The 24,322-nt window shown below is 37.3% G+C and overlaps 1 protein-coding gene across 10 annotated transcripts in view; it reads left to right on the forward strand.

The window, feature by feature from the left end:
• Positions 1–24,322, forward strand: part of LOC124138759 (keratin, type II cytoskeletal 1-like) — a 69,689-nt gene that overhangs the window by 14,788 nt on the left and 30,579 nt on the right. For 2 of the 10 annotated variants that reach the window (XM_048399705.1, XM_048399707.1), the window contains exons 1-3: positions 8,579–8,738; positions 16,497–16,636; positions 18,589–18,627. In XM_048399705.1, coding sequence (XP_048255662.1) covers positions 8,637–8,738; positions 16,497–16,636; positions 18,589–18,627 — 281 coding nt within the window. In that variant the 5' untranslated portion in view covers positions 8,579–8,636. Of the gene's footprint in view, positions 1–8,578; positions 8,739–16,496; positions 16,637–18,588; positions 18,628–24,322 lie in introns of those variants that run through there. The other 8 variants (XM_046505612.2, XM_048399709.1, XM_048399706.1 and 5 more) reach the window with 7 other exon arrangements.

Raw genomic sequence — 24,322 nt, forward strand, 5'->3', positions numbered from 1 at the left:
CGATTTTTACGATCTCTCACCAAAATAATATTCTAATAAGAGCCCCTTTTTCTAATTTTGAGAGCGCCCTGGGCGCTTATTATGTCGAATACGATACCCATTTATCATGTATGTCCAAATATATATTGATGTTTGTCACCAGACTCAGCGGGTTCGAGATATCAAGCTTTTACTGTCACCATGCAAGGTTAAGAAAATGTGAATCACCAGAATTTAAAAAATGCCACTCAATGACATAACAATATCTGACCTATCAATGTGCAAGGTTGTTTTATCTTGAGGGGACGATTACTGTGTAGGTATTCCACTTAAATCCTGCATTTCAATGTTGTTAAAGTTGGACATGACTTTTAGATCTCAACTTAAGGTTGAGGGTGCAGTAATTGATTATTTTAAAGCAGAAAATCAATAATTACATTATCATCAATCATGTTCTGTTAAGCTGTGTTTGATGTTCGCATAAAAAATAACACAAGCATTGTATATATAAGTAAGTAATAAAAATTGATAGTAACTATCCAAAAAGCATCTTCAACACAGAGTACTTCACAGTACCAACTTGTAGTTGCATAGTAAGTTGTCATGATTCTTAGTGATACTCAAACACATGTGTCTAACATTAGTCGTTAAGCAGTGAGGACTGCTGCTGTGGTCTAGTGGATAGAGAGTCTGCCTGGAGAGTATAAGGTCTAGGATCGATCCATGGCTGCGTCATACCAAATGATGTTAATAAATTGTACTCAGCATTAAGGGGATTAAACAAGGAGTGGTCGGCTCAGAGTCAGTATACTGTGTCTGAGTGGGGTATCCATGTTAAACTGTAGCATGGCATCTCAGTGGGCTATCTTTATGAAACCTCATCAGACTGGGCTAGTGCAAACAGTTACTAAGTATTGGGACGATACATCGGTTGATTGGGCTTTTTCTCTTCTCGATACAAGTATCAATCTCAATCGGACGCTAAGTAAAAGATATCAGTTCCTACCTTTTAAACGTTTGCTTTAATAAATTTTTCATCAAACACTAAGTAGTAGCGAAAATTAGTGGTGAAAATGTACATATTTTCATCCATTGTGCCATACTTGACACTGCCAACTGTAAATCATCAGTGTGTCAGGTATTTGGCAATCTTGTCTATGAAAAAGATGGCTTAAAGTTAAACTCCATTGATAAACGTGCATGCAAGTATTGTGATATGTATCGGATCATGAGCAAGGTATCGTGATGTGATACTTATCGAATCGCACTGTTGGTATATCGTCCTAGTCCTAGCAAGCAGCCGCACGCACGCACACACACACACACACACACACACACACACACACACACACACACACACACACACACACACACACACACACACACACACACACACACACACACACGCATGCATATGTCACTATATAGGAGCAATAATCTTGAACAAGACGTTTAACCCCATATCACCTCACCATTAAACATTGTTTGAAGTTCAGAATGAAAGGTCCTTGTCAAAACCCTAAGTAAGTGATAAGATATTTTAATTTTTGGGGTCCATAGTTTCAGATACTACAACAACAACAAAAAACAGGCCCTAGGACCCACTAAGTTTCCAACTTTGATAAACCATGTCATGATAAGGTTTCAAACTCACATTGTAGACTGTTAATGATTTGAAGTATATTCAAGGGAGATAACTGAATGTGATCCCATACCTGAAAACCATTGCGGCAGGTACATGTTTGACTTGTATGCCTGGCTGGTAAACACTCAAGTGGGGAAAAGTTAGAATTTTACTTGAAACCACTTTTTGTCTTGCTATTCAAAGCATTAAAATAAATAACAGTTAATAGTTATTTTTAACATATATTGTAACCATTGTAATCCACACATAAACTAGTGTCAGTATGTATTATGTTGTCTGTATCCAACTGATTCGAAAGCCTTATCCATGTGTTAACAGTGGAATTACTGGAAATTAACACTAATGTAATTTCATAGGTTAGCCATAAAACCTTGGTAATACTGAAATAGGATTACCATGTTACAATAATGAAGTCATGACTGTATGCATATCAAGATACTTGATGCATGTTGTTTGATTATAGATAAGAACCTTTGATATAAACTTGTTAGAATATACTGTTGTTGAATAAACTATAGTCAGGTAAAACAGTGTTCGAAATTTAGCATGAACGCCAAGGGCAGTCTGCAACTATAGCAACTAGTCCGAGACCCAAGTCTTGTAAAATTCTGTTTGGTCTTGAAAGCTCAGAAATATGAGTCCATACAAAAACACCAAAATTTACTAAAAATAATGCCGAGAGCCAAATTTGGGCGAGTAGCCTCAAAAACTTTGGGCACAGACTAAAGTGGTCTTTGTCATAACCCTAATGTTTAATGTTTAATATATTAGGGGGTACCTTGATTCAAATATTATTGGAGCAATTCACAAGGACCTGATGAGGACCCCTCATGTCATGACATGCACCCTAAAATAACCGCTGATCTCCATAGAACTGTCAAAGGATGGACTGTATTGAAAGTGTTTAACTGAATGGAAAGTATGATGGTTATTGATGGTGATGTATTTGATACAGGTATCATAGTTACGTTTTGGACCTTACGTTTGCAGTGTTTCGTGACTGCTTTCAAATCCAATTTTCTAATGTATACTTTGTGTTGCCCTGCAGATTATGTAACTGCTGACATACAGTCATCGATTTTGTAATGTACATGGAAACAGAACTTGAAAGTAATTGTAGCAAAAGGAAAAAGTAGGAAAAGTGCCATGAGCTGTGCTATCTTGTGAATATATATGGTAGCTAGTATATATATGATTCTAGTACTGACACATATTTATCATATCTGACTGGGATTCTCAATGATCAATCTGCAGGTACTTCTCGAAACATCCTAGTTTGTAATGATTTGTCAATAGACTTTGTCCCACAGTTGATATATAGCAATAGTTCCAGACATCACCACTAGTCTATTAATGCCAAGACAGTTAAAACCTGGAAGTACTACCTATTTTCTCCACATCGGGTAGAATAGGTCTGGGTAGAATGGGTCCCCAGCAACCCATGCTGGTTGTACGAGCAGACCAAATGAATCAGGTGGCCAGGCTCGGTAACTTGGTTGGTGGCGTGTCTTCGTACCCTAAAGACCTGGATCATTGCTAATGTAGCACCCATAAAATGTCCAAGTGCTGTGATGGGATTTGAACCACGACCTTCTGAACTGAGGTCGGATGCCTTGTCCACATGACCAAAGAGGTTAATCCTGTCAGCAAGCTAATGTTGGTACTCTGTTGATTGACACTTGGTTCAGTTGATGCCGTCCTCTTTATATACATCAACAGACATTTGCAGGGAAAGTTTTGGTGAACATCAACTAGTGTTACTGTAGATCTTGATTGTCAAAAGTAGTTTCAGGTCAGCCGGCAGTTTATTGATGTTGGTTTCCTGCTCCATACAGCTATACAGTACACATACTAGGGCAACAGTTGGCCTTTAAAATAATTGTTAAACATATTTTTTTTCCTAATTTGATTTTGTGTAAGTTGGTCAGTTTTGTAAACCAACAAGGTCTACAAAAACATAACAGGGCACTGTGAGTCAAAACATCATGGCACATCAGTGAATAGTTATATCTGTCTTGAATGATTTAGCATGTTTAGAAGAGACTGTAGGGAACATTTTGCCCATTTTACTTTAATCAAAACAATTGCTTCACATGTTACCTCATTGCAAGTCAGTGGCCCCATGACCTAAATATCTTTAGGCTGTCAAACACGAAGAGTGTCAAATTACAATGACAAATATCGGGAAACTTAATAAGAAGCATATGAACATGATCAGCTCCTCAAACCATATTGTATGTGAGTATTATAGCTATCTATCTTTTAAGTTATTGACAACCACCAGTTGCTGGGGAGGGAAGAATTTTATTGACTATTTTCTGTTCATAAGTGTTATATCTTGTCTGTGTGGGATTACTGTATCAATATTTTGGGGGGAATTTGGTTTTCCGGGGCCGGAAATATTTCATCAAGGAATATTGTACTGATATTGGATGACCATCCCCAAATGAAACTACCTGCAGCATCTGCAGCTGCTGATGCAGTCACATTTTTAGTTAATACATTTTCTTTAGCTACCACCATGAAGATCTGGGTTAGAATTGGTCTTCAGCAGCCTTGTCGTAAAAGGCAACTACAGGTGGTCAGGCTCACTGACTAGGTTGATGCATGTCCCTAAACTAATGCTGATGATGTCAATCACTGGATTGCCTGGTCCAGACAATTCTTTGCAGACAGCCATCATATGGCTCCAATATTGCTATGTGCTGCATCAAACAACAAACAAACAAGCACCTAACCAACTGAAATTTGTATAGAAACTGCTACATGGCTCGAAAAATCTTAATCTATGAACCTGCATTAAAAATAACCAGAAACCATCTGTGAATATTTTTTTTAATTTATTCTTCCTACAACACTGGTCAATTCAAACATGTGAAAGGGAGTGTCACAGTGTGTACCAGAAGTGGTTTAGTCTACTAGTGTGAACTTGTATTTTCTACTAGGGCTGGGAGGAGTCCAAATTTACTACCCAGGTAACAGACCCCTATTTCCCAACACTACCTGGGTACCCGCTGTAGGTCTCAAGAGTTGGATAGAAAATGGTTTTACTGGAGAAGGAATGTGTGCATTGTCAGAAAGAAATGTGGACATTTGCGACTTGTAGTGTAACCATGGAGTTATATTGTTATTGTCATTAAACAATATATAACATTTGCTAACCATGGGTCCGGGTAGTCCTGTGGGTACCCAGGTTCTACTCAGGACCCACCTGACTCTAATACCTGAGTTACCCATCTCAACCCTACTCCATACCCCGATTTAATTGGCTTTATCATTGTCACTATTGATGCCAATCATGCTAATTATAGTAAGCATTATGCCTGTGATGTGGTTTAAAAACAACAACAACATAATCATGATAATAGTAAAGTAAGATAAACACAGCATACAATCTGTGTGTATTTAAATTATTATATGGACTATTAATATTATAACTGATTTGATTGAAAAGAATTTACTTGTCTCAAGCTTGAGATTAGTGGTAAAGACACAGACATATGATGTGACATGTAAAGCAACAGGTTTTGTTTGTATTCTTGTTTTGGTGGTTGCTAAATTTCACAACTGACTCCCAAGTGTTTTCAGTCCAAAAAATGTTAACAATTACATAGAGCCCTGCTCTTTGTTGCTAGGGAAGTTAGCAGGGTGTTGAAATAACATGCACACTTTGCCTGATCCTGTACATTTGACTTGCATGACAAGCAGACATTTGTATTGTGGTGCGCGGTTAACAAGAGAAATATTCACAAGTAATTTAATAATGTTTCACATTTCCAGATATTGTATAATATTTGTGGCCATATGCTATCCATCCCGTAGGCAGGTGAATTAGTCCCTTTATTTCTGGAACAAGATTTTGTACACTCCCCATGAAATTGAGAAAATCAATTTGAATGTGAGCTAATCCATTGACTAGGTTTATAACTCTGAACATGCTCCTGTGCCATGTCTGTGGTGTGACTACATTCTTGTTTCTTTTTTATTGGAGATAAAGTACTTAAGAAATGCACCCCTTGCCTTGCACTGAGGAAAGAACTGATGCATCTCAAGCAAGCAGTTTTATTGTAAACATTCAAAACAACCTGGTGAAAGGTAGTTGCCTCAAACAGGTGAACAGGCCCATTTGAATTTCCACCTAGACGTGGGAGGGGCAGATAGGAATAGGTGCTGTCCACCCTCCATCACTTTCTCTTTCTTGAGCACAATACAAGACCATTCAATAGTTCTTGATCAACTTTTGCACAGATATCAGTTTAACCATGAACTAGTGCATTTTGCTATTTAGAAATTTAAAAAAATATTTTCAAGCTTTCATGACATGAAACCATTTGTGTTTCTTCACTTATCAGTCAAGTGATCAACTGGTAACTTTTATGTTTTTGGAATGTTTGCTCTCATTGCATGGAAACAAGGAAAAACCCCATTGTATCAAATGGTAACCAGTGCGGCCAGGGATCTTCTCATAGTGACAGGATGAGGACCTACTGAAGTGGCTACATGTGCCATTCAGCTAGCAGCATATTTTACATTGTTATATTTAGCGTCATTGACTTTTAGCACAAGTCCCAGGCAGCTTTTGTGGTCAGCATGGTCAGAGGCTTGAGTCTTACACTCAGTATGACATACTGTCATTGGGGAATATGAGTATTTCATGCTTCTTGAACTAGTCCTGGTTGCATATTAGGTGAGAAATGGCAGATTTGTTGAGTATGTATCAAGTGTATGAACATTCTCCTTATTTGAAAGAGTTGACATGGTTAAGATTGTTATCAAATCAAATTTATACAAAGTAGTTCTCTACTGAAGTATCTGATAATGCCTGACATGGTAGGTCAAATTGCTCTGTAATCCGGTTCTAACAATTGCTGAAGATTCTTTAAAGGTACTTAGCCTACCCTGGAGGCCTCCAGGGGTACATAGGAGAACACCCTCCACACAAAACAAAACAAAACATTCTCAGTGTTAGAAATTAAAGGGAGTTCCGGGGCCTTAAGGTTTTCTGCTGTAGTATTTTAAGCTAGGGCCCCTTTTAATCTTAAGCACTAGGGTTATGTTAAAGACCACTTTGACTTACACTTGTCTCACATTCTGAACACTGCTTTTGATGTGTTCAAGGATGATAGTGTTGGTGTTGATGTCTTTAAATGGCATTTATGTTACAGTGCACTGTGGCAATGTTTTGACAGTTCTTAAAAAGTACATCAAAATGTCAGTCTGTCTATAAATATTTGTTTCACAAAGCACAACTCTCCAATCAATATGCCTTGACGAAATCTTTGCACATATAACAACTTTGAGGTAAATCATTTGATGCCTGATTTGATTTGGTAAATTTCCACCCTTTTGACATTTTCATTGAATCGACGGGGACTTAATTAGCATTCTCAGAATCATTTTCAAATATATCTGAAAAATTTATAAAATCCTTCCTGAATTTGGTTGCTTGGGAGATAAGTAATCTGTTGATAAATCTTGCTTTGTGATTTAAAAACACTTGACACAACACCTATGTCACATCGGTTCCCATGCAGTGTTAAATGCAAAACCTGACACTGGTGTATAGGAGATATTTGTTATAAACATGACACCATAGTATACCTCTTGCATGCAATAGAAAGCGCTGCTTTAACAGACTGAAGAACTACCCTTGTTATTGTCTGATGTAATAGATTGTGGTTTTAAAACAAAAACGCAACCTTACCTTGTACACTTGGCTGAAACTTGCCACTGTTAACTTGGTTATGGGTCTATATACTTAGTCTGAAGACTGATTTCACACAATTCTCGATGGAATTGTAGCATATACACATGCGTATATAGACATGTGGCACAATGCTGATATGCAGTTAACATTATGACAAGTTACTTCATCATTATACTCTGCACATAGGTCATGGCTGACCAATGAACACTCTACAGGGAAAGTTCATTTATAACTACATTTATTACATCTTCTTTTATTTTAATTCAATATATTGTAGATACATTTATACCATTTTTATGAAGAAACAGCAATAATGGAGCATATGAGTGTGCTTGAAAACTAATAAGATATAATATTTTGAAAAAATGAAAAGAGCACGAAGAATGTACACTATAACACACTAATGTGTCACTATGGTAGAGAAACATGATAGTCATTGGCCTTTCTTCTTTTTCCAATTTGTATCTAAATTTTCTACATGCCACAAAATTTAATAACTTTACCAATGTGAAATTATTTGATAGGCATTACTTAGAAGTTGACGGATGACAAGGTAGACACAATTTTATGGATAACAACTTCTTTAATACTGTAAAAAGCGATGTTTCGGTATAGATGTGGCCTTATGTAATCTCATATAAAGATATAAACTATGTTGATTTAAGTGGTTAGTTTTATAAAAGCATACAAGCCTTAATTATCAATTATTTCAAATTCATTTGAACACAATAGCTTAAAGAAAAGTACCACAACTAACCTTGCAAACACGCAAATACATTTAGAATACTATTTGTGTTTCAAATCACCCTGTCAACCTATACGATGTGCCTATGTGTTATCGAATGCTTATGTTCAAAGGTTTTATCAGTCTTACTTCGGACCTTTGTGTAAATGCCATTTCGTTTTGAAAGATTAATTGTTGGCGATAAGTGTGTCGACAAGGCAATGCTAAGCCCTAAGTAAACACAACCAACAAGGTCACGAGCTACAGTCTTTTGCACACCAATTACAGCAGCATGTGTATAAGCTTAATGAATACAGGGAAGAAATATAATATTTATGTAGGGTGTGTACATAAAATATAGACGACAACAAAGTCGTGATGTCTGAATAGATATGGTTAAACATGTCTTAAAGAGGACCTTGTGAACATGTTCCACCTTAGAAACAGATAGTTAAGGACTAAAGCCGTCCCCCTGCTGTAAACCCTTCTCTCACACCATGCTTACGCTCGTATCTTGCCCCCTTGAGGTTGCTATTGGAGAGTAGCCTGTGTATTGTGTGATTAGTTGTCTCTATGCAAAAATGGCGTGGATCTGGCCTCAAACTCCGACTTCTTCACCAAAAGACAAACGCCGCACTACAAATGTGCTACACATGTCTAAAGAAAATGACATTCCATTTAAGGTAGGAGTTGTGAAAATACTAATTCATTGTTATCTGAGATGGTGGTAATTTCAAACCAATGGGTGTTGTTTAGGGTGGAAATCAATGAGGCATACCAGAGCAAAGTGACGGTTCGGTCAGGTTCAGGGACTTATTTGTAATGAAACCAGGTGTCTGTGTCAATAAGAGACTTGGAAGACTTTGTATGCTGTGTAATTAATGTGTTCAATGGCTGGATATTGAACGAAAACTGATTGATATGGAGTTTTTTATTGTTCGTTTATGACCTTTTGTGATTCAAACAGTGTACAGACACTGAGACAGTATGGTACAAAGTGGTCACTAATTCTGTTACCTGTAACTTCAAGTATATTTACAGTAGTTCAGTAGGGTGTCAGTAGATTGTGGTTTTGAATTTCTATTAATTATTGGTGATGATTTTTTTTCTCTGGGTTTAAATTTTGTCACAGTTTATGAAATTAGTTCATTATTTTGTAGTTTAAATGAAATAATATATTTCTGAACTCTTTCGAAAAAATATTTTTTGAGCGACAAATGTGGACATGTCTGAGGCAAAATATCCTGAAGGTTTCATGTAATCCAGAAAGTTCGGGACTATTGAATGTAATGACATACAGCATGTGAAGTACAAGTAATTAAGGCCACACATTTTTGTCTTTGATTTACAGATTGAGACGATCTGAGCCCAAACACACATGCAACCAGAAAATGAAAAAATATAGTTGAAATAAAATGGTTCTTATGATTGCAAATTACCCACCCTTGATTTTCATTAATATTTAAATGTCGACACAAGGGAAAGGGTAAAGGACAGAACGCGTATAACCTAGAAACCAAAGTGACCACCAGTTTAATGGACATGAAGACATCCTTTGCATCAAAAAGATTTTTGAGGGCTCTCTTTTTCGTGTCAGTTTTTCAATGTTGAATCTTTCGCAAACTCGATCATAATTCATGGGACTGGCCAACCCAACATTGAGACTAGTTTGTAACCTCAATTCTGATTGGTACATAAGACCCAGTAGAGTAGCCAATCAAACTGGCAAATGGAAGTCAAGGGCAGGTAATTTGAGATTGCGAAAACCACGGAATGGATCCTAGAGTTAGTGTAGGTTTACTGAAATGTTACCCCTGGAGATACAGAGGATGTAATAATAGGGGCAAAGACACAGTTCTAAAAACATGATAGTCCAAAGACCAATCTCTCCATGGCCCCCAATAAAAGACTAGTCCCTTAACAGTATGTGCCAAATACTTTTAAGTCTTCTAGCCTGAACATGTATTTTGGAATTATTTCCTATTAGATAGGGTGCCAAAAATAAGTACTATTGTACATCGGCCCCGAGCTATTCAGCATGAGTTTTGTACACATGTGTATTTAATGAAGACAGAGTTGACTTCTTGACTGTTTCAATGCAAACTTCAGTGCAGATATCACTTGTTTGATAAAGGTACTGGCATCTGTAGCGAAATGTCACAGAGGAATATTAAAGAAATTTAAATCCATATCAACCCTGTCTTCACTGATACTACAGCTTCTAAAATGCCCTAGCTATTATACTTTTGAATGGCTAATTTTATGATCTGATTTGACAAAGAGTTTACTGAAGCAGGCAAACTTGGATCATATTTGGCATAAAGTTGGCACTTCCAAATGTAGAAGATAAAACTGATACATCAAAACAGAGACCAGAAAATAGATATAATATTATATGGTCACTGGGATTTGAACCCTAGATCATAGGCTACTGGTATGTCTGAGGAATGCAAGTCTGCACAGAGAATTGCTATATCATAAATGAAGGTGCCAACACTCCTCTGAATCCTGAATACCATCTAAATTTTCCCTCTAAGTCTCATTGTTCACCTATGAATCCCAAATACTACTTTACACAAATCTTAAAAGTATTGAGAAAAGGGTGCAATTTCAAATTTAATTACTGAAAAAATATAACATTTAAAGGAAATATTTACATATACCATTATTTTTTTTAAATGTTGAATCCACGTACCAAATACAATTTTATTTGTGTCCCGCGTACCACACTCCTGAGTCCTGAATAACCTGTAAACAGACCTCTGAATCCCACGTACCATAAGTGAGTAATGTCTGCTCATTCAGAGACTTGAAGAGGATTTAAATGAAAGAGGATAGCCTTGTCGATTTCTGTACTGATATAGCTTTCTTGACTGAAAATATTTAAATGTAATGTGCAAGAAAGCTTTTTTAAGTCAAAAGGATCATGGAATGTTTTTTGTGCAGATTTTTTTCAATCCTTTCCCCCAGTGATTGACTGCCATTAACAGATTTGACAATACAGTTTTGATCTTAAAAAACAAATTCTACCAAAATATACAATTACTGTCAATGCAGGGTGTGTGAACATTATTCTGTTGTATACAGTACTCATCTCAACACAACAGAACGAGAAAGTATATGTAGGAGGACAATGGAGTACTCTGAGGACACTTAGGACTTTCAGTTTGGGGCCGACAATGACAAGAAGATATGAATTATGTATATAGGGTTGATTGTTGGACAGGGTCGAGGAGAGTGCTGTTTGTGATTTGTAATGACTTTCACATGTAGGACATTCTGATCTAATGTCTGCCTGGCTTCTTGCATACACCCAGCAGAGTGTTCAAGTTTCTAACCACCATGATCCCTACCAAAAGTTATGGATATGTAGTTCATCTGATCACAAAATAACATATAAACCAGTCAATGATTTATGGATTCCCCTTTGATAAAAAAAACGGTGTTAGCCCAAAATGAACTTATTTGTGTGAATTTATTTGGTTTGAGTAAATAATCTTTAAATGAGTGTCCATTTACCAAAACATACTGACATTTGAACCATGCACCTTTTAGCATATCATTGTTGTAGATACCCCCTACAAAGTCGTGAAATTCACAGCATGTGGTAACCCTGAGGCTTTTGGGAAAATAAATAAAAATATTTACTTGTGAAATGATGATAATTTTCATTTGGGATCAGAAGGTTCAGAGTCAATGAGTGTTTTGTAATTCAATTGCTGCCTAGCCATGGGAAGATTATGTCCCTTGTGATGAGGACAGTTGCATACTTGTTCAGGAATAGGTCTGTTTAGGTGGTCTGTTTGGATATTATTTTGTGGGTGGTTACACAAAACCAAATGTTTTCCCATCTTTTTCTACAGTAACGTTATATTATCTTTTTCAATTACTACGCATTTAACAGCCATTACATGTACATGTAGGCACAGTCTGGCCTTAAAGCTGTGATAAAAGTATAAATTTTGGCTAGCTTAGCCAGTTCCTTTCCGAGTACAGGAAGCTAAACACACCACCCCAGCTCTGCTCCAAATATCACCTGTTTGAAAATATCTGTGGTCACATTCAGCGTATATCCTAATGTCAAAGAAAGACAGCACTAAATACTGAAAAACATTGTCAGTTTTAATTACTGGATGGATGTTCGTTTAAAAATCATACACAATATCATCCCACAGGCACAGCTGCCCAATTTCTCAGTCTAGACTCATCTTCTCTGAGAAAGCATCTGTCCAAACAACTGATTCTGATTGGTGTAGTAGAACCTCTAAGGCACCACAATTCACTGTGCAGTAGTGCGTGCTAGAACCCTGAGGTCATGGGTTTGAATCCAAGATTCGTTTGATTATGTTTCTAGGTTTGTCAGCACCATACCTGTGCTCGTAGGTTTCACCAAAGTGGTAAAGGTCTAACACCAACATCAATTCTGGCTTTTCTCTCGCATCAAGCGGACATGCCTTGATATGACTGAATAACTGTTCAAATTCAGCCCAGCCCGTATTCATGCTTACAGTATGCATATTTTACTTGTCTTGGAACATTTTGTTTAAAAAAATAATATAAAAAATAATTCCATTTTCTTCAATTTGAAATTAGGATGAAAATATAATTTTGTGTGGACTAACACCAAATATTTCAATCTTTACTGTTTAATTGGCATTCTAAAAGTTGGTTAGTAAATAAGAAAATGTACATCTTTATGGAAACTGACTTCTGTTTTTTTGCATTAGCGACAGTTGTTATCCATAAAGATGTATGTTTTATTTTTTGTCCTTATCAGCCAACAACCAATGCAGAATAGAGTACCCAAATGGTAAGTGTAATAAATATCTTGAATGACAATGAGAATTGCATTTCCATCTCCAGTTGACATCGTTGTAGTCCAACTAGTAGTTAGTTGTTAGACCATCTAGTAGTTAGTTGTCAGGTAAACAGTGTCAACTGTCTGGCTTCTCTTGGCAACAATGCCTACCGTACATGGCTACCGAGGACAGGTTGGCAGAGTCCTATGTCTGATCTGTTGGGTTTTACTTATGTCTTCTGTTGCCCGAAGTTAACACTTGACAATCTCAGACTTATCACACCTGATCATGGCATTTGGTTGAAGTGTGTTTGGGATTTAACTTGTATTCTGATGTCATTATATTTGTGTCTAATTACTCTTTTATCATTCAAAATGACAAATAGTTTGAAGTTGTTAAACTGTTGCTAAATCTTGTAAATCATTTTGGTATTAGGCCCAAGTAAAAGTCAAATTTCACTTGGTAACTAAGGACAAATGACAGTATCTTTTAGTAGCTGATATTGATATACATATGTCTTTGACAACAAAAGGAATATAAAATGTCCTTGCCTGAGAATAACTACCGTATAACGAGTAAAGTGCGCACCCTAGTCTCAATTATTTTACAAAACAGATGCCATTAGGCGTAAAAGGCAAAATAGCGGCGAAAATTGTATGTATGGACCACTTAAAATCACCTACAATTCCCAGCTTATCTGAAGCTGTTACACTCCTAATAGCGAATACAATGATGGTATTGCAATAGCAAGTCATGAAATTGTTGATCTGATTACAATAATATTGTATTTTGATATTCTATTTCAGATATTCTGATTCTTGAATGGCAAATTGATTTAAGACATAATAAATATATCTTTAACTATTTCATCATAGTTAGTGAGTGAGTGAGTGAGTGAGTATGGTTTTACGCCACTTATAGCAATATTCCAGCAATATCATGGCGGGGGACACCAGAAATGGGCTTCACACATTGTTCCCATGTTGGGAATCAAACCTGGGTCTTCAGCGTGATGAGAGAACGCTTTAACCATTAAGCAGCTCTCACACTTTGCCGAGGTAGTTGCCGAGCTCGGTTAGGACTCGGAAAGAGACTACATATATACGAGTATCATACAAGTACGCTACAAGTGTGTTACGAGCCCCATAGGAGTCCAATATGAGTCCTATTAGGAGTCTATTAAGAGTGGCATACGAACACAACGATCTCGATACGAGCTGTACGACTTTGGTACGAGGTGGCTACGAGCTTCTAAATAATTCGGCAGGAATTTGGCACATGATTTAACATGGAATCTCGTCTAGCTTGTATTAGACTCGGTCAACTCGGCAATAAATTTTGCAGACGATCCTCATACGAGTTCTGTATAACCACCATGAGGTCGCCACGATGGTACTACGAGTAGGACGAGTGTGTTACGAGTGTGTTACGAGTTTGTTACGAGTTTCTTAGGAGTTGGCTGGCGGCCCGAATGTTTTGAGCAGTTCCAAAACTCTCGTAGATCAGTACGAGGTATCCGGAGTTACCCCGAGTTTAGTACGACCTCGCTACGAGCTCCATGTGAGTTCCCCCGAGTCAGCTCGGGTCCATACTCAGGACGCAACTCGGCAAAGTGTTAGAGCCCCTTTAGGCTACCCCACCACCCCTATTTCATCATAAGTTTATTTCGAAATTTAATATAATTTTTAAAGGGTCTGTTACCAAGAAGTTTTTTTGTTGTCAGCAGGCTGGTTCATAGTAGGGATTGTCTAATGTTTATATCCTCTGCTTATAGCATGGGTCGAGTGTATGTACTTGTGTGAGTTGTACACAAACTTGCATAAAATTAAAAAAATGACTCAAAGAATCTTAATGAGATATTTATTGAATGGAATATGTTGTTAAGTCATAACCTGCCCACTGAGTGAATGCTGCTTGAGGCTGCACAGAAATGGGGACATTTTTCCTTGAACATGTTAATTGTGTTATGAATAGGGATTGATAAATGGGTTATGAAAAGGATAAATGTATATATTTGAAAGTCAAATATGGATCTCTGAGATTTCATTTGCTGTATTCTTAGATATTATAAGTTGCTAACCAGTCTCGAGGGGGACCGAGGGACAACAAATTCATTTTACCACATACCTGATATTATATTACAGGTATGTCTTATGCGTGCTTGCTTTAGTCCGAATCAGTAAGAATACCTCAGTTAGGCATTTATCCAAATAGCAGATGACAGAAAAACAAACTTAGAATTATTCCCCCCTGTTTCTACATTGGAAACGTAATGCCAACAGTTTGGCAATTTGCGCAGGGAACATAGCATATGAACCTCAAATGTTAACAGGGTTTGAACTAAACTTAAAAGCTTCACTAAAGATAAAATGCCCTTGTTAAAACAATGGGGAAATTTGAAAATTTGTACTTGCCCACAGGAATTTGTACTAGCCCCAGTGTAACATTGAAAATAATAGAAAGCTTCTCAGTATTATCGGTAAATTGAGGTACATTTTTTCCATGATACGTATCACAATATCATTTTTCAATGCTCGATATATCGGGTGATTTCAAATTGTGATTTTTATGATTTGTTTAATGTTTTATACTTGCCAAATGTCTTTGCTGCCCCAGGGCCATAAGATGGCTGTGTAAACTTTATGTTGTACCAGCATCTTGTTTTGTATTGTGTAATATTGCCAGTTAGAATGATGTCATTTGCTAATGCAGAATAGGTTCTCAGTGACAATAGATTGGTAATATTAACACGATTAAGTCAATGAAACTGATGACATTCTTTGGACGAGGCCACAATCGGAAAAGTTCTTCAGTAACCTATGGAAAATATAGAAAAATGTTTGTTTCTTGTGTGCAGCTACTCTATTGTTGGAACGTCACATAAAATCATGTGTGATGTCACAAACAATGGATAATGTAATCTTCAATAATTGATGACAATATGTTCCTATGATGTCACAGTGCTTTGAGCTGCTTTGCAAACAATGAAGACAGTGGAAGAATTGGAATGAACTAGTCATTAATCGTGAAGTAAACATTATGGTGCTCAGTAACAATTACTGTAAATAATTGCATCACTATCAATGCCTCTATGTATAATATATTCTACTCAAAGGAAGTTAAAGAACACCCAATTCATGAAATGAAAGATTAAGTATAGTAATGTGAAAGAATGGGGTGTTCTTTAACTTCTTTTTAGTTGTATATTTGCATAATTTCACTTAATGCACAAGTGATTACCAGTAATGAACTGACTTGTCCAGGCTGTAAATTATTATATTACTGTACGCAGGTGGTGGGTAATGATGATTTCAATCCCCAGTGATAGTCTACCTTGCCAATCTTGTAAATATTAAAACACGATGTTTTTTTATGAATAATAACTTGTTTAATCTTTGTAACAACATTTCAGGGCTGTACATATTTCTGTACCCAGGTGTCGGGCAATGGCAATTTCAAACCTCAGTGATAGACTAACATGTCCAACCCGTATATGTTACTGTACGTGGGTGACAGGCAATGGTTTCTTAAATCTCTATGTACTAAATAAAGTAAAATGATCACATGCAACTATGAATGATATGTGTTATTGTGTATCCATAACAAGGGTGAATTAAGAGCATTATATGTATCTAATTTCAGAGCGAGCAACAGCAGTTTGACTTGCATCATGTCAATACATCTACAAGGTATGCTCCCTTTGGTACCGAAAACACACCTATGTTCCGCTCCAAAATAGTTGGTGGGAAACTAGTACCAGTTGTTGAGAGGCAAGCCAATCCGTAAGTAGTCATGTTAAGTATTGTAACTACATGTCTGGGATTGTCAGAAACTTGCATTGTAAGGACAAGAAACAAATTCTAGTGTTTCAGATAACTAGGCACTGACAGATATGGGATGGTTTGTAAAAAGAAAAGAGAATGATTTGTAACATATATGGCTTGCTTTGAACTGATTAAAATATTCAGATGGAATATTTCTTGGATTTGTGGGCCAAAAATGATATGAAACATCCAATGTATTTCAAAATGGAAATATGGGTTTCTTGGCAGTTTCTTCTATCTTGGTCACAAGTAAAATAATGGGTCAGTCAGGTTACATGAAACACAAGTATTTCTTTTCACTGATACCAGCTGAGGGACTCTCTCTTCCAAAAGAAGCTTTGGACGGGATTTGTCTTAAACTTGCATCACAGCACCTGTTGAGAGACTAGTTCTTACATAAGACAAATTTGGTTGATTTTCCTGATACAAAGTTCACAATAGGGTTATTGTGTCAGAAGAATATCACTTGAATCCAATATGAAAAAAATAATTCTCATCCTTGGTCTTTTAGAATGCAAGTTTTACTATGTTGTACCTGTGATTGTATTGTATTGTATGTGTATTGTATTGTATGTGTTGTATTGATGACTGATGTTGGATATGTTTATGTTTTGCATTGAGTATATTAACAGGCTTTTTACCTGATAGATTTTTCTCTGGTGTTTTTCATCATGGCAAGACCAGTCTATTTTCTTGATGTATAGATGAGCCTACTATAGATAAAATATAAGATATGATTTTTAGCACCTAGTTTGTATTTGTTAAAACTTCAGTTTTAAGACATATTTTTCAGAAATTAACTAAAAACAGCCTGACAATAATTGATTTGGTTCGGCTTTAATTTGACATTATGTCATCAGTATTACATACTTTTAGGGATATACCTTGGTATGTATTTCCTAAGCTTACCACTTAGGGCTGGGACGGGTAACAAGGGTACCCGGGTCGGGTGGTTACTGAATAGGACCCGGGTACCCGCAGGAATACCCGGACCCGTGGTTAGTCACATGATATATTATTAATAAATAATTATCTAGAACTCTATGGTTACACTAAAGTCACTAATGTTCGCATTTCTTTCTGACTGTGCACCCATTCCTTGATATAACTTAATTCAAATTCAGTGTATGAATGACCAGATTGTTAAATACATGTATCTAAATATGTTTTGCCAGGGCTATGCTAAAAATGTTCCCAATCGACATTTTGAGACATCTCCTGAGACCCACAGTGGGTACCCGGGTAGGGTCAGGTAATAGGGTGGTGGGTACCCGGGTAGGGTCGGGTAATAGAGTGGTGGGTACCCGGGTAGGGTCAGGTAATAGGGTGGTGGGTACCTGGGTAGGGTCGGGTACTAGGGTGGTGGGTACCTGGGTAGGGTCGGGTAATAGAGTGGTGGGTACCCGGGTAGGGTCGGGTAATAGGGTGGTGGGTACCTGGGTAGGGTCGGGTAATAGGGTCGTGGGTACCCGGTTAGGGTTGGGTAATAGGGTGGTGGGTACCCGGGTAGGGTCAGGTAATAGGGTGGTGGGTTCCCGTGTAGGGTCAGGTACTAGGGTGGTGGGTTCCCGGGTAGTAAATTTGGACTCATCCCAGCCCTACTTACCACCACATTTTACCATGCTTAATCTCACACAGCTGGTGACCTTAATCTGTTTGTGTACTTTATCAAACCACTATTTCTACTATAATGCATTCTCCAACAAATATTGAATAACATCAACAACAACAACAACAACAGATATCTGTCAGAGTATATTCTATGTTTGTAAGAAATGAATACCAGTATGTTTTATCCAGCTGGCTGCTGTGTTTACAACATTACAAAAGACCACATGGCTTGTGACTTGTGACAAAACAATGTCCCTATCAGATTCTATAATGTTTGTGTCCTGAAATCTGCCTTTCAGTTTGGTAGATCAAGCATTGGGTGCAGAGCAGCTTAACAAGTAATGTGATATGATAACATACATATTTTTCTAGGTTTGGTGTTTTTGTTGGCAATTTTTATATACAGAGACTTGGCTGACCTTAGATAGCGCTAGATAGATATTTGTGTGAGATGGGAAAGATGTATGTTTTAGTTGTGTAATATTTATTATCATATTTGGGTGTCTATATTTGCAGTGTTCAAAATTAAGGGGATCCCAGGATCCTTGAGTTTTCTATATTTTTCAAATCTATGGACCCCTGAATCTACACCTTTTTAACATTAGGGTTATGACAATGACCCCTTGACAGTCGTGCTTGATTGTGAATCCAGCATTTATGATGCACGTGTATTCCATGTCTATATATTGTTTACCCCTTTTGAACCTCAAACTGTTGCAAAACATGTAGCAAAAATTCAGATTCAAACTGTTTTAAATAAAGCAATGTTCAAAATATAGAGGACCGAGGTCCTTTAGGTTTTCTGTTATAGTAGTTGAATCTTTGAACACTGTTAATTTGCGTTCTGACAGTTGTGATGAAAAAAACAATAGAAAGTTAAATGTATATCATTTTCACTTCACTATTTGTTTACATTTATTGATTTTATCAAATTTATGATACTTCCTGCTTTGAGTCTGATGAATTGGAGTATCAACTAATTTCCGTTTTTTCAATGTAGGTCTCTTTCTATGGATGAGTGAGTGAAACTTATGTTATTGCATGAAAAAAAAATTCACAAGAAATAGATTTGTGTAGAATTTGGGTCTCTGCCATATACTGTAGTGTTAACCAGAAATGATCCAATCCATTCACAGCACATTGCATATTTTTATTAAACTAATTTTTATCTCGATTAAGGATTTACTTTCTGATGTCATTTCCATTCCTTTGATTGCTTCACTGAGGTGAATCACATCATTGTGGTTGTTGTGTCATTTGAAATATGTTTATGTATCTCTATTACCCACACCAACCTTAACCAACCCCAAGTTACAGTGAATGTGAAAGCTGTCTTAAGTTATATCACAGGGGTAGATTTAACAACAAATTTGTATGTTCCCAGCATGGCATGCACCTTTCAAAAGTAACTGACCCTTCTCCAAACTAACTGGCCCAAAACTAAATTTTGGAGGCCATGGCTGAGTTACCCAGGGTGCGCTGAAAATTTTAGAACTCTTCACCCCTAAAATGTCATTTCCGGCACTCTGAGATTAAATCATGGCTTCCATTTGCTTCATTTTGTGGCGATTTTATGAGCAAATAAAGATGTTGTTAATTACAAATAATTACATTACAAAATAGCCCTCTGTTGTGTCTTTCTACCAAGCATTCGTCACCACTCGCCCCTTTCCATAACCTCAAATAACACTCGTCCCCCTATCGATGAATGTTATGTGCGAAAATACAACAAACCAATCAGAATGCATGTATGATTTCAAATTCTTTGTCAAAGAATCCCTCAAGAAATAATTTATTATTTTACATATGTCTTGATTTGAAAAATATACCCAAGACGCAAAAATGGCCATGAGAGGGGCACGAGTCGCTATTCAGCTTGTCCTGGGATAACACGAGTTGGTCACAAAACTCAACCGAGAGCCACCATTCACATGACTTCATCCCCAGCAAATATTTTCTCATGAAAATTACATGATTCACAAGCAGTGTCCATTTAAACTTATTAAACATACACAGAGAAGGGATGACATTTTGACAAGACAGATGTGCGATCTACTTTATGTTTCAGCAATCCTTTCATAGGTTTAACTGACCACTGCTTGTGAATCATGTAATTTCGATGAGAAACGGGCAAGCAGTTAAATCAACCCCTGTATCAGAGATGCTGTTATGTAAGCTATCTTGGAGTGAAGGACATTCTCAGACCAAATATATTTGCACCCAGCTCTCATATCAGTGGGTTTATCACATCCTGGATAGGCCTCTGTACAACAGAATTTATCATTGCCCCTATTGTAATGTATGTCCTTTTGTTAGCTGAAAATGAGTCAATTCATTTATTTTTGTAATTATATCCTTTTTTGTAATCTGCATAATTAATGCCCCCAAAAAAGTCAGGGATGCATACCCCTGTACCTCTCCTACACCACATCATGGCTATATATATTCGCAGGTGTTGGATGAACTTAGTGTACACAAACCCTTGCAATACTGACGTTAGAAGCCCAGGGGCTGTCTGACATAACATCAAAGGGTGAATTTACTTTTCAGTTGTTTATTTTGTGTAAGTAGTGTAAACAGTCCCAAACATGCCATGGTAACTTTAAGTATTTTCACGTATCTACCCTATCCACGCTTCATAAAGTAGATTTGTTACAGAAAAATACACTCGAAATTGTTGATTTCCCTGAACACACTTAATCTCCACTTCATCTGGCAAGCAGGTTCGATAATACCAGTGTCAAGCATGCGTAATGACAGCCTTGATGGATCAGCTGATGCTATTAAGATCGTTCCTACAGTGGTTTCTTTGTCAGCCCTCGATGATGTAAAACCCCCTTAATCCATACGAATGTGTTCCTACCGTCCATGTTCCTGCTTGATTTCCATCAATCAATGTGCAGAGGCGTGAGACGGCACATAAATACTCAGTAATGACACAGTTTTGATTGACAGGTATGCATTACATTTGTTGTTGATTGCTGTTGTCAATGACATGCTTGGTAATCATGTTAATTACGAGCTGTTAAGTAGCCACTGTATAATATTATTTGCTATTCAGCTTGAGCGTTGATATTCCTTCACCTGGTAGGGCTGTAGAGACACAGCTGTATGAGACTAGAGCCTGGTGCTAAGACTAAAGCTGGTGACTTTTGAAGCATAATTTTTTGTTCCTATTTACATTATTTTATTATTGAAATAACAAGTTCATATTAGGGAAATGGCTACATTTAAGGACTGTTTGTTCCAAAAGAAGTTTTTGTGACTGGTTAGAAATTGTCTTTTGTGGTCATTTTTAGTAGATTCTTTGGTTAATATATCTACAATATTAGATTATCATACTAGACAGAATTCCAGGTTAGTTCCCTAGCAACCAATGCTTGTCGTGTGAGGCAACTAAATGGATTCGGTTGTCAGGCAGGTGACTTGATGGATAGCGTGTCATTGCACCATGATGGCGTTAGGATTCCTGTTTAGATTTGGTCCCCAGCAATCGATGCTTGTCATACCAAATCTAAAAATATTGGTTGGTCAGATTCAGTGACTAGGTTGATTACATATCATGGTACCCCATCTGTGGGACGCTGCTCATGATATCAATCTCTGGTTTGTCTGGTACAAACTTGATTATTCACAAGGTGCCTCATATAGCTGGGATATTGATGAGTGTGTCATTAAACAACAAGCGGACAAATACAAGACAGAAAGACATCTTGCTGGATTCGGGCTTCAGACTTGTGGCTGTGATAAATTCAGAAATAGTGTTTCAAATGTAACAAATGTTATATCTGGGATAATACTTTTTTAGTAAAGTACAGATTCTAGCACTTTTTTGGGTTGATTCTGATCCGAGATTGGAACCCACACTCCCAGAGTAAAACAACCTAACCACGAGCACACAAGCTCAGCGATGTAAGCCACTTAACCACTGAGGGTTCCACAAAAATGAAATTCCGACAACTGCTAGTCTAGATCACTTACTTTGTGTACCCCTCTGACAAGTGTAAATTGGCACTTCTCCCATCATTATCCCAAATATAACATTTGTTACATTTGACCACTTTCTAAATGACACTGTGTATTCACAGTGTTTCCAGCACTGGGAGTTTCACAGTACAGAATTGAAATTTCTAAGCTATTATTTTTATTTCATGCAACCATGGCAACCACAATTCACAAAGTTTCCTGATAAGAACACTTGAAATTTTTGCCTAAAGCCAGGCTATTATGTGTTGTGATCAGAAACTGAGAGGTAAAGCTTTAAACAAAGGTGATTTATAGAGGACCCAGCCATGGTTGTTTTATGTGGTCGAAATTCATGGATTCAAATCACCTCTGATGTGAAGCTGAAGGTGGGTGTTGATAAGCTTGAGTCATGTTGGGTATTACACGGCCTTCCCCTACATAGCTTACCTTATCATAGAATAAGTGAATTGGTTTAACACTGCTTGGAATAGCAATTCAGTTCTATCGCAGTGTTCACTAATGTGTGAGGACAGCCTGAATCATGCAGGTGTTTAATGTTTACTTCTTGTAAAACCCATGAACATGGGCAGGGTCTGACATAAACGTACGTTTTATAGAGACTAGTCAAATTGTTGAAGTACTAATTAGATTTCCTTGTGGACTACCACTTTTGCCATGACACATGGCTGCTCTGTAGAGTATCATTTTTGTGGACTGGTGGAAATAAAAATTAATTTCTAACCCTTATCGGAATGGTGCTAACAAACCAAGAATCATCATCAGGGCAATTCTGGGATTTGAACCCATGATCATAGCATCCTGGCATGTCTAAGGGATGCTACTCAGCACCGCAGGTTGATGTGGCTTAGATGTCTAGGCCATTCATGGCATTGAGAACAAGACTTTGGAGAAGAGTAGTCTTCACAATTGAATGATGCATTGCTTGACTGTGGCCAGCACAGAAAACTGAGGACCTGTTATTTTAAGTCAGTTCCCAGCTAGGCCTGTATATAATACTGGTCTTAGCTAAAATCGTATGAGTCTACAAGCTCGAATTTGTCTGTTAGCATCATTTTCCGATGATATTAGTTTCAAGATGTGGACTAATGGTTAAAGTCTGACTGTAGTACTTGGCTAGTGACAGTTTTGCAGGGGCAGTCATTTTTTATCAGTCACTTTTCATATAAGAAATCTCTGCCAAAAACAATTGTACGATTCCAACATGAGCATGTGTTTATGAATCACTATCAAATAGTGACAATACCGGGTGTTTGTGCATAGATGAGCATATCCTGCCCCACTAGTGGCCCCTGTCACAAACACATGCAAAGCCAAGTCAGTTGTTGACCTGAAAAAAACATGGGAAGATATGGTACAAGTCAAAATAGAGAATTGCATTGGACATAGTTATGTTACTGATGCCTCAAAGTTAGAAATGTTCTCCACATCTCTACCATGAAACCTTTTGAAAGCTTTACTGAGGCCTGGAATGTTGTAGCCATGGTCAAACAATTTTGAACAAGAGTTGTGTGCCGCTTTTTAAAATCTTGGTAGAACTAGCATGCTCGATTGTACCTTAAAAGTTGTGAAATGTAGACAGCAAGGGCTTGAGCTGCAGGAATATTTAGGGAACTTGATTCAACTGCACCAGACAAAACCAGGTTGCATCCTGGTTCCATAAATTTATCAAAGTTGAAATGTGCACCTAATTTTGTAATACCCTCATTTTCATGGCATTAAGCCCTCAAATGCATTACACATAGCATGGGGATTGAAGTCGTATGGTAAATAAAGCTTAAAGGTATTGAATGTGTTCAAAGATCGATGTTGTGTGGACATGTAAGGGTTAGACACACGTGAAAGATTTCAGCATGCAGTTGGTGCACGTAGACATAAATATTAGGTTGCACCTTTAGATCACATGTTGCGCTGGTGCATGTTTTATACAGTTAAATCTAACCCTGGGAATGATTCCCTGAGAAAGAGATTGTTATCTCAGGATAAATTTTTGAAAAAGATAATGTTTCAGCACACTTCCAAAGTGCTACCAGGCCTTTTTATCAAACA

The sequence above is a fragment of the Haliotis rufescens genome, unplaced genomic scaffold (assembly GCF_023055435.1).
Source record: "Haliotis rufescens isolate VD_foot unplaced genomic scaffold, xgHalRufe1.0.p SCAF_2, whole genome shotgun sequence".
Classification (NCBI taxonomy): domain Eukaryota; kingdom Metazoa; phylum Mollusca; class Gastropoda; order Lepetellida; family Haliotidae; genus Haliotis; species Haliotis rufescens.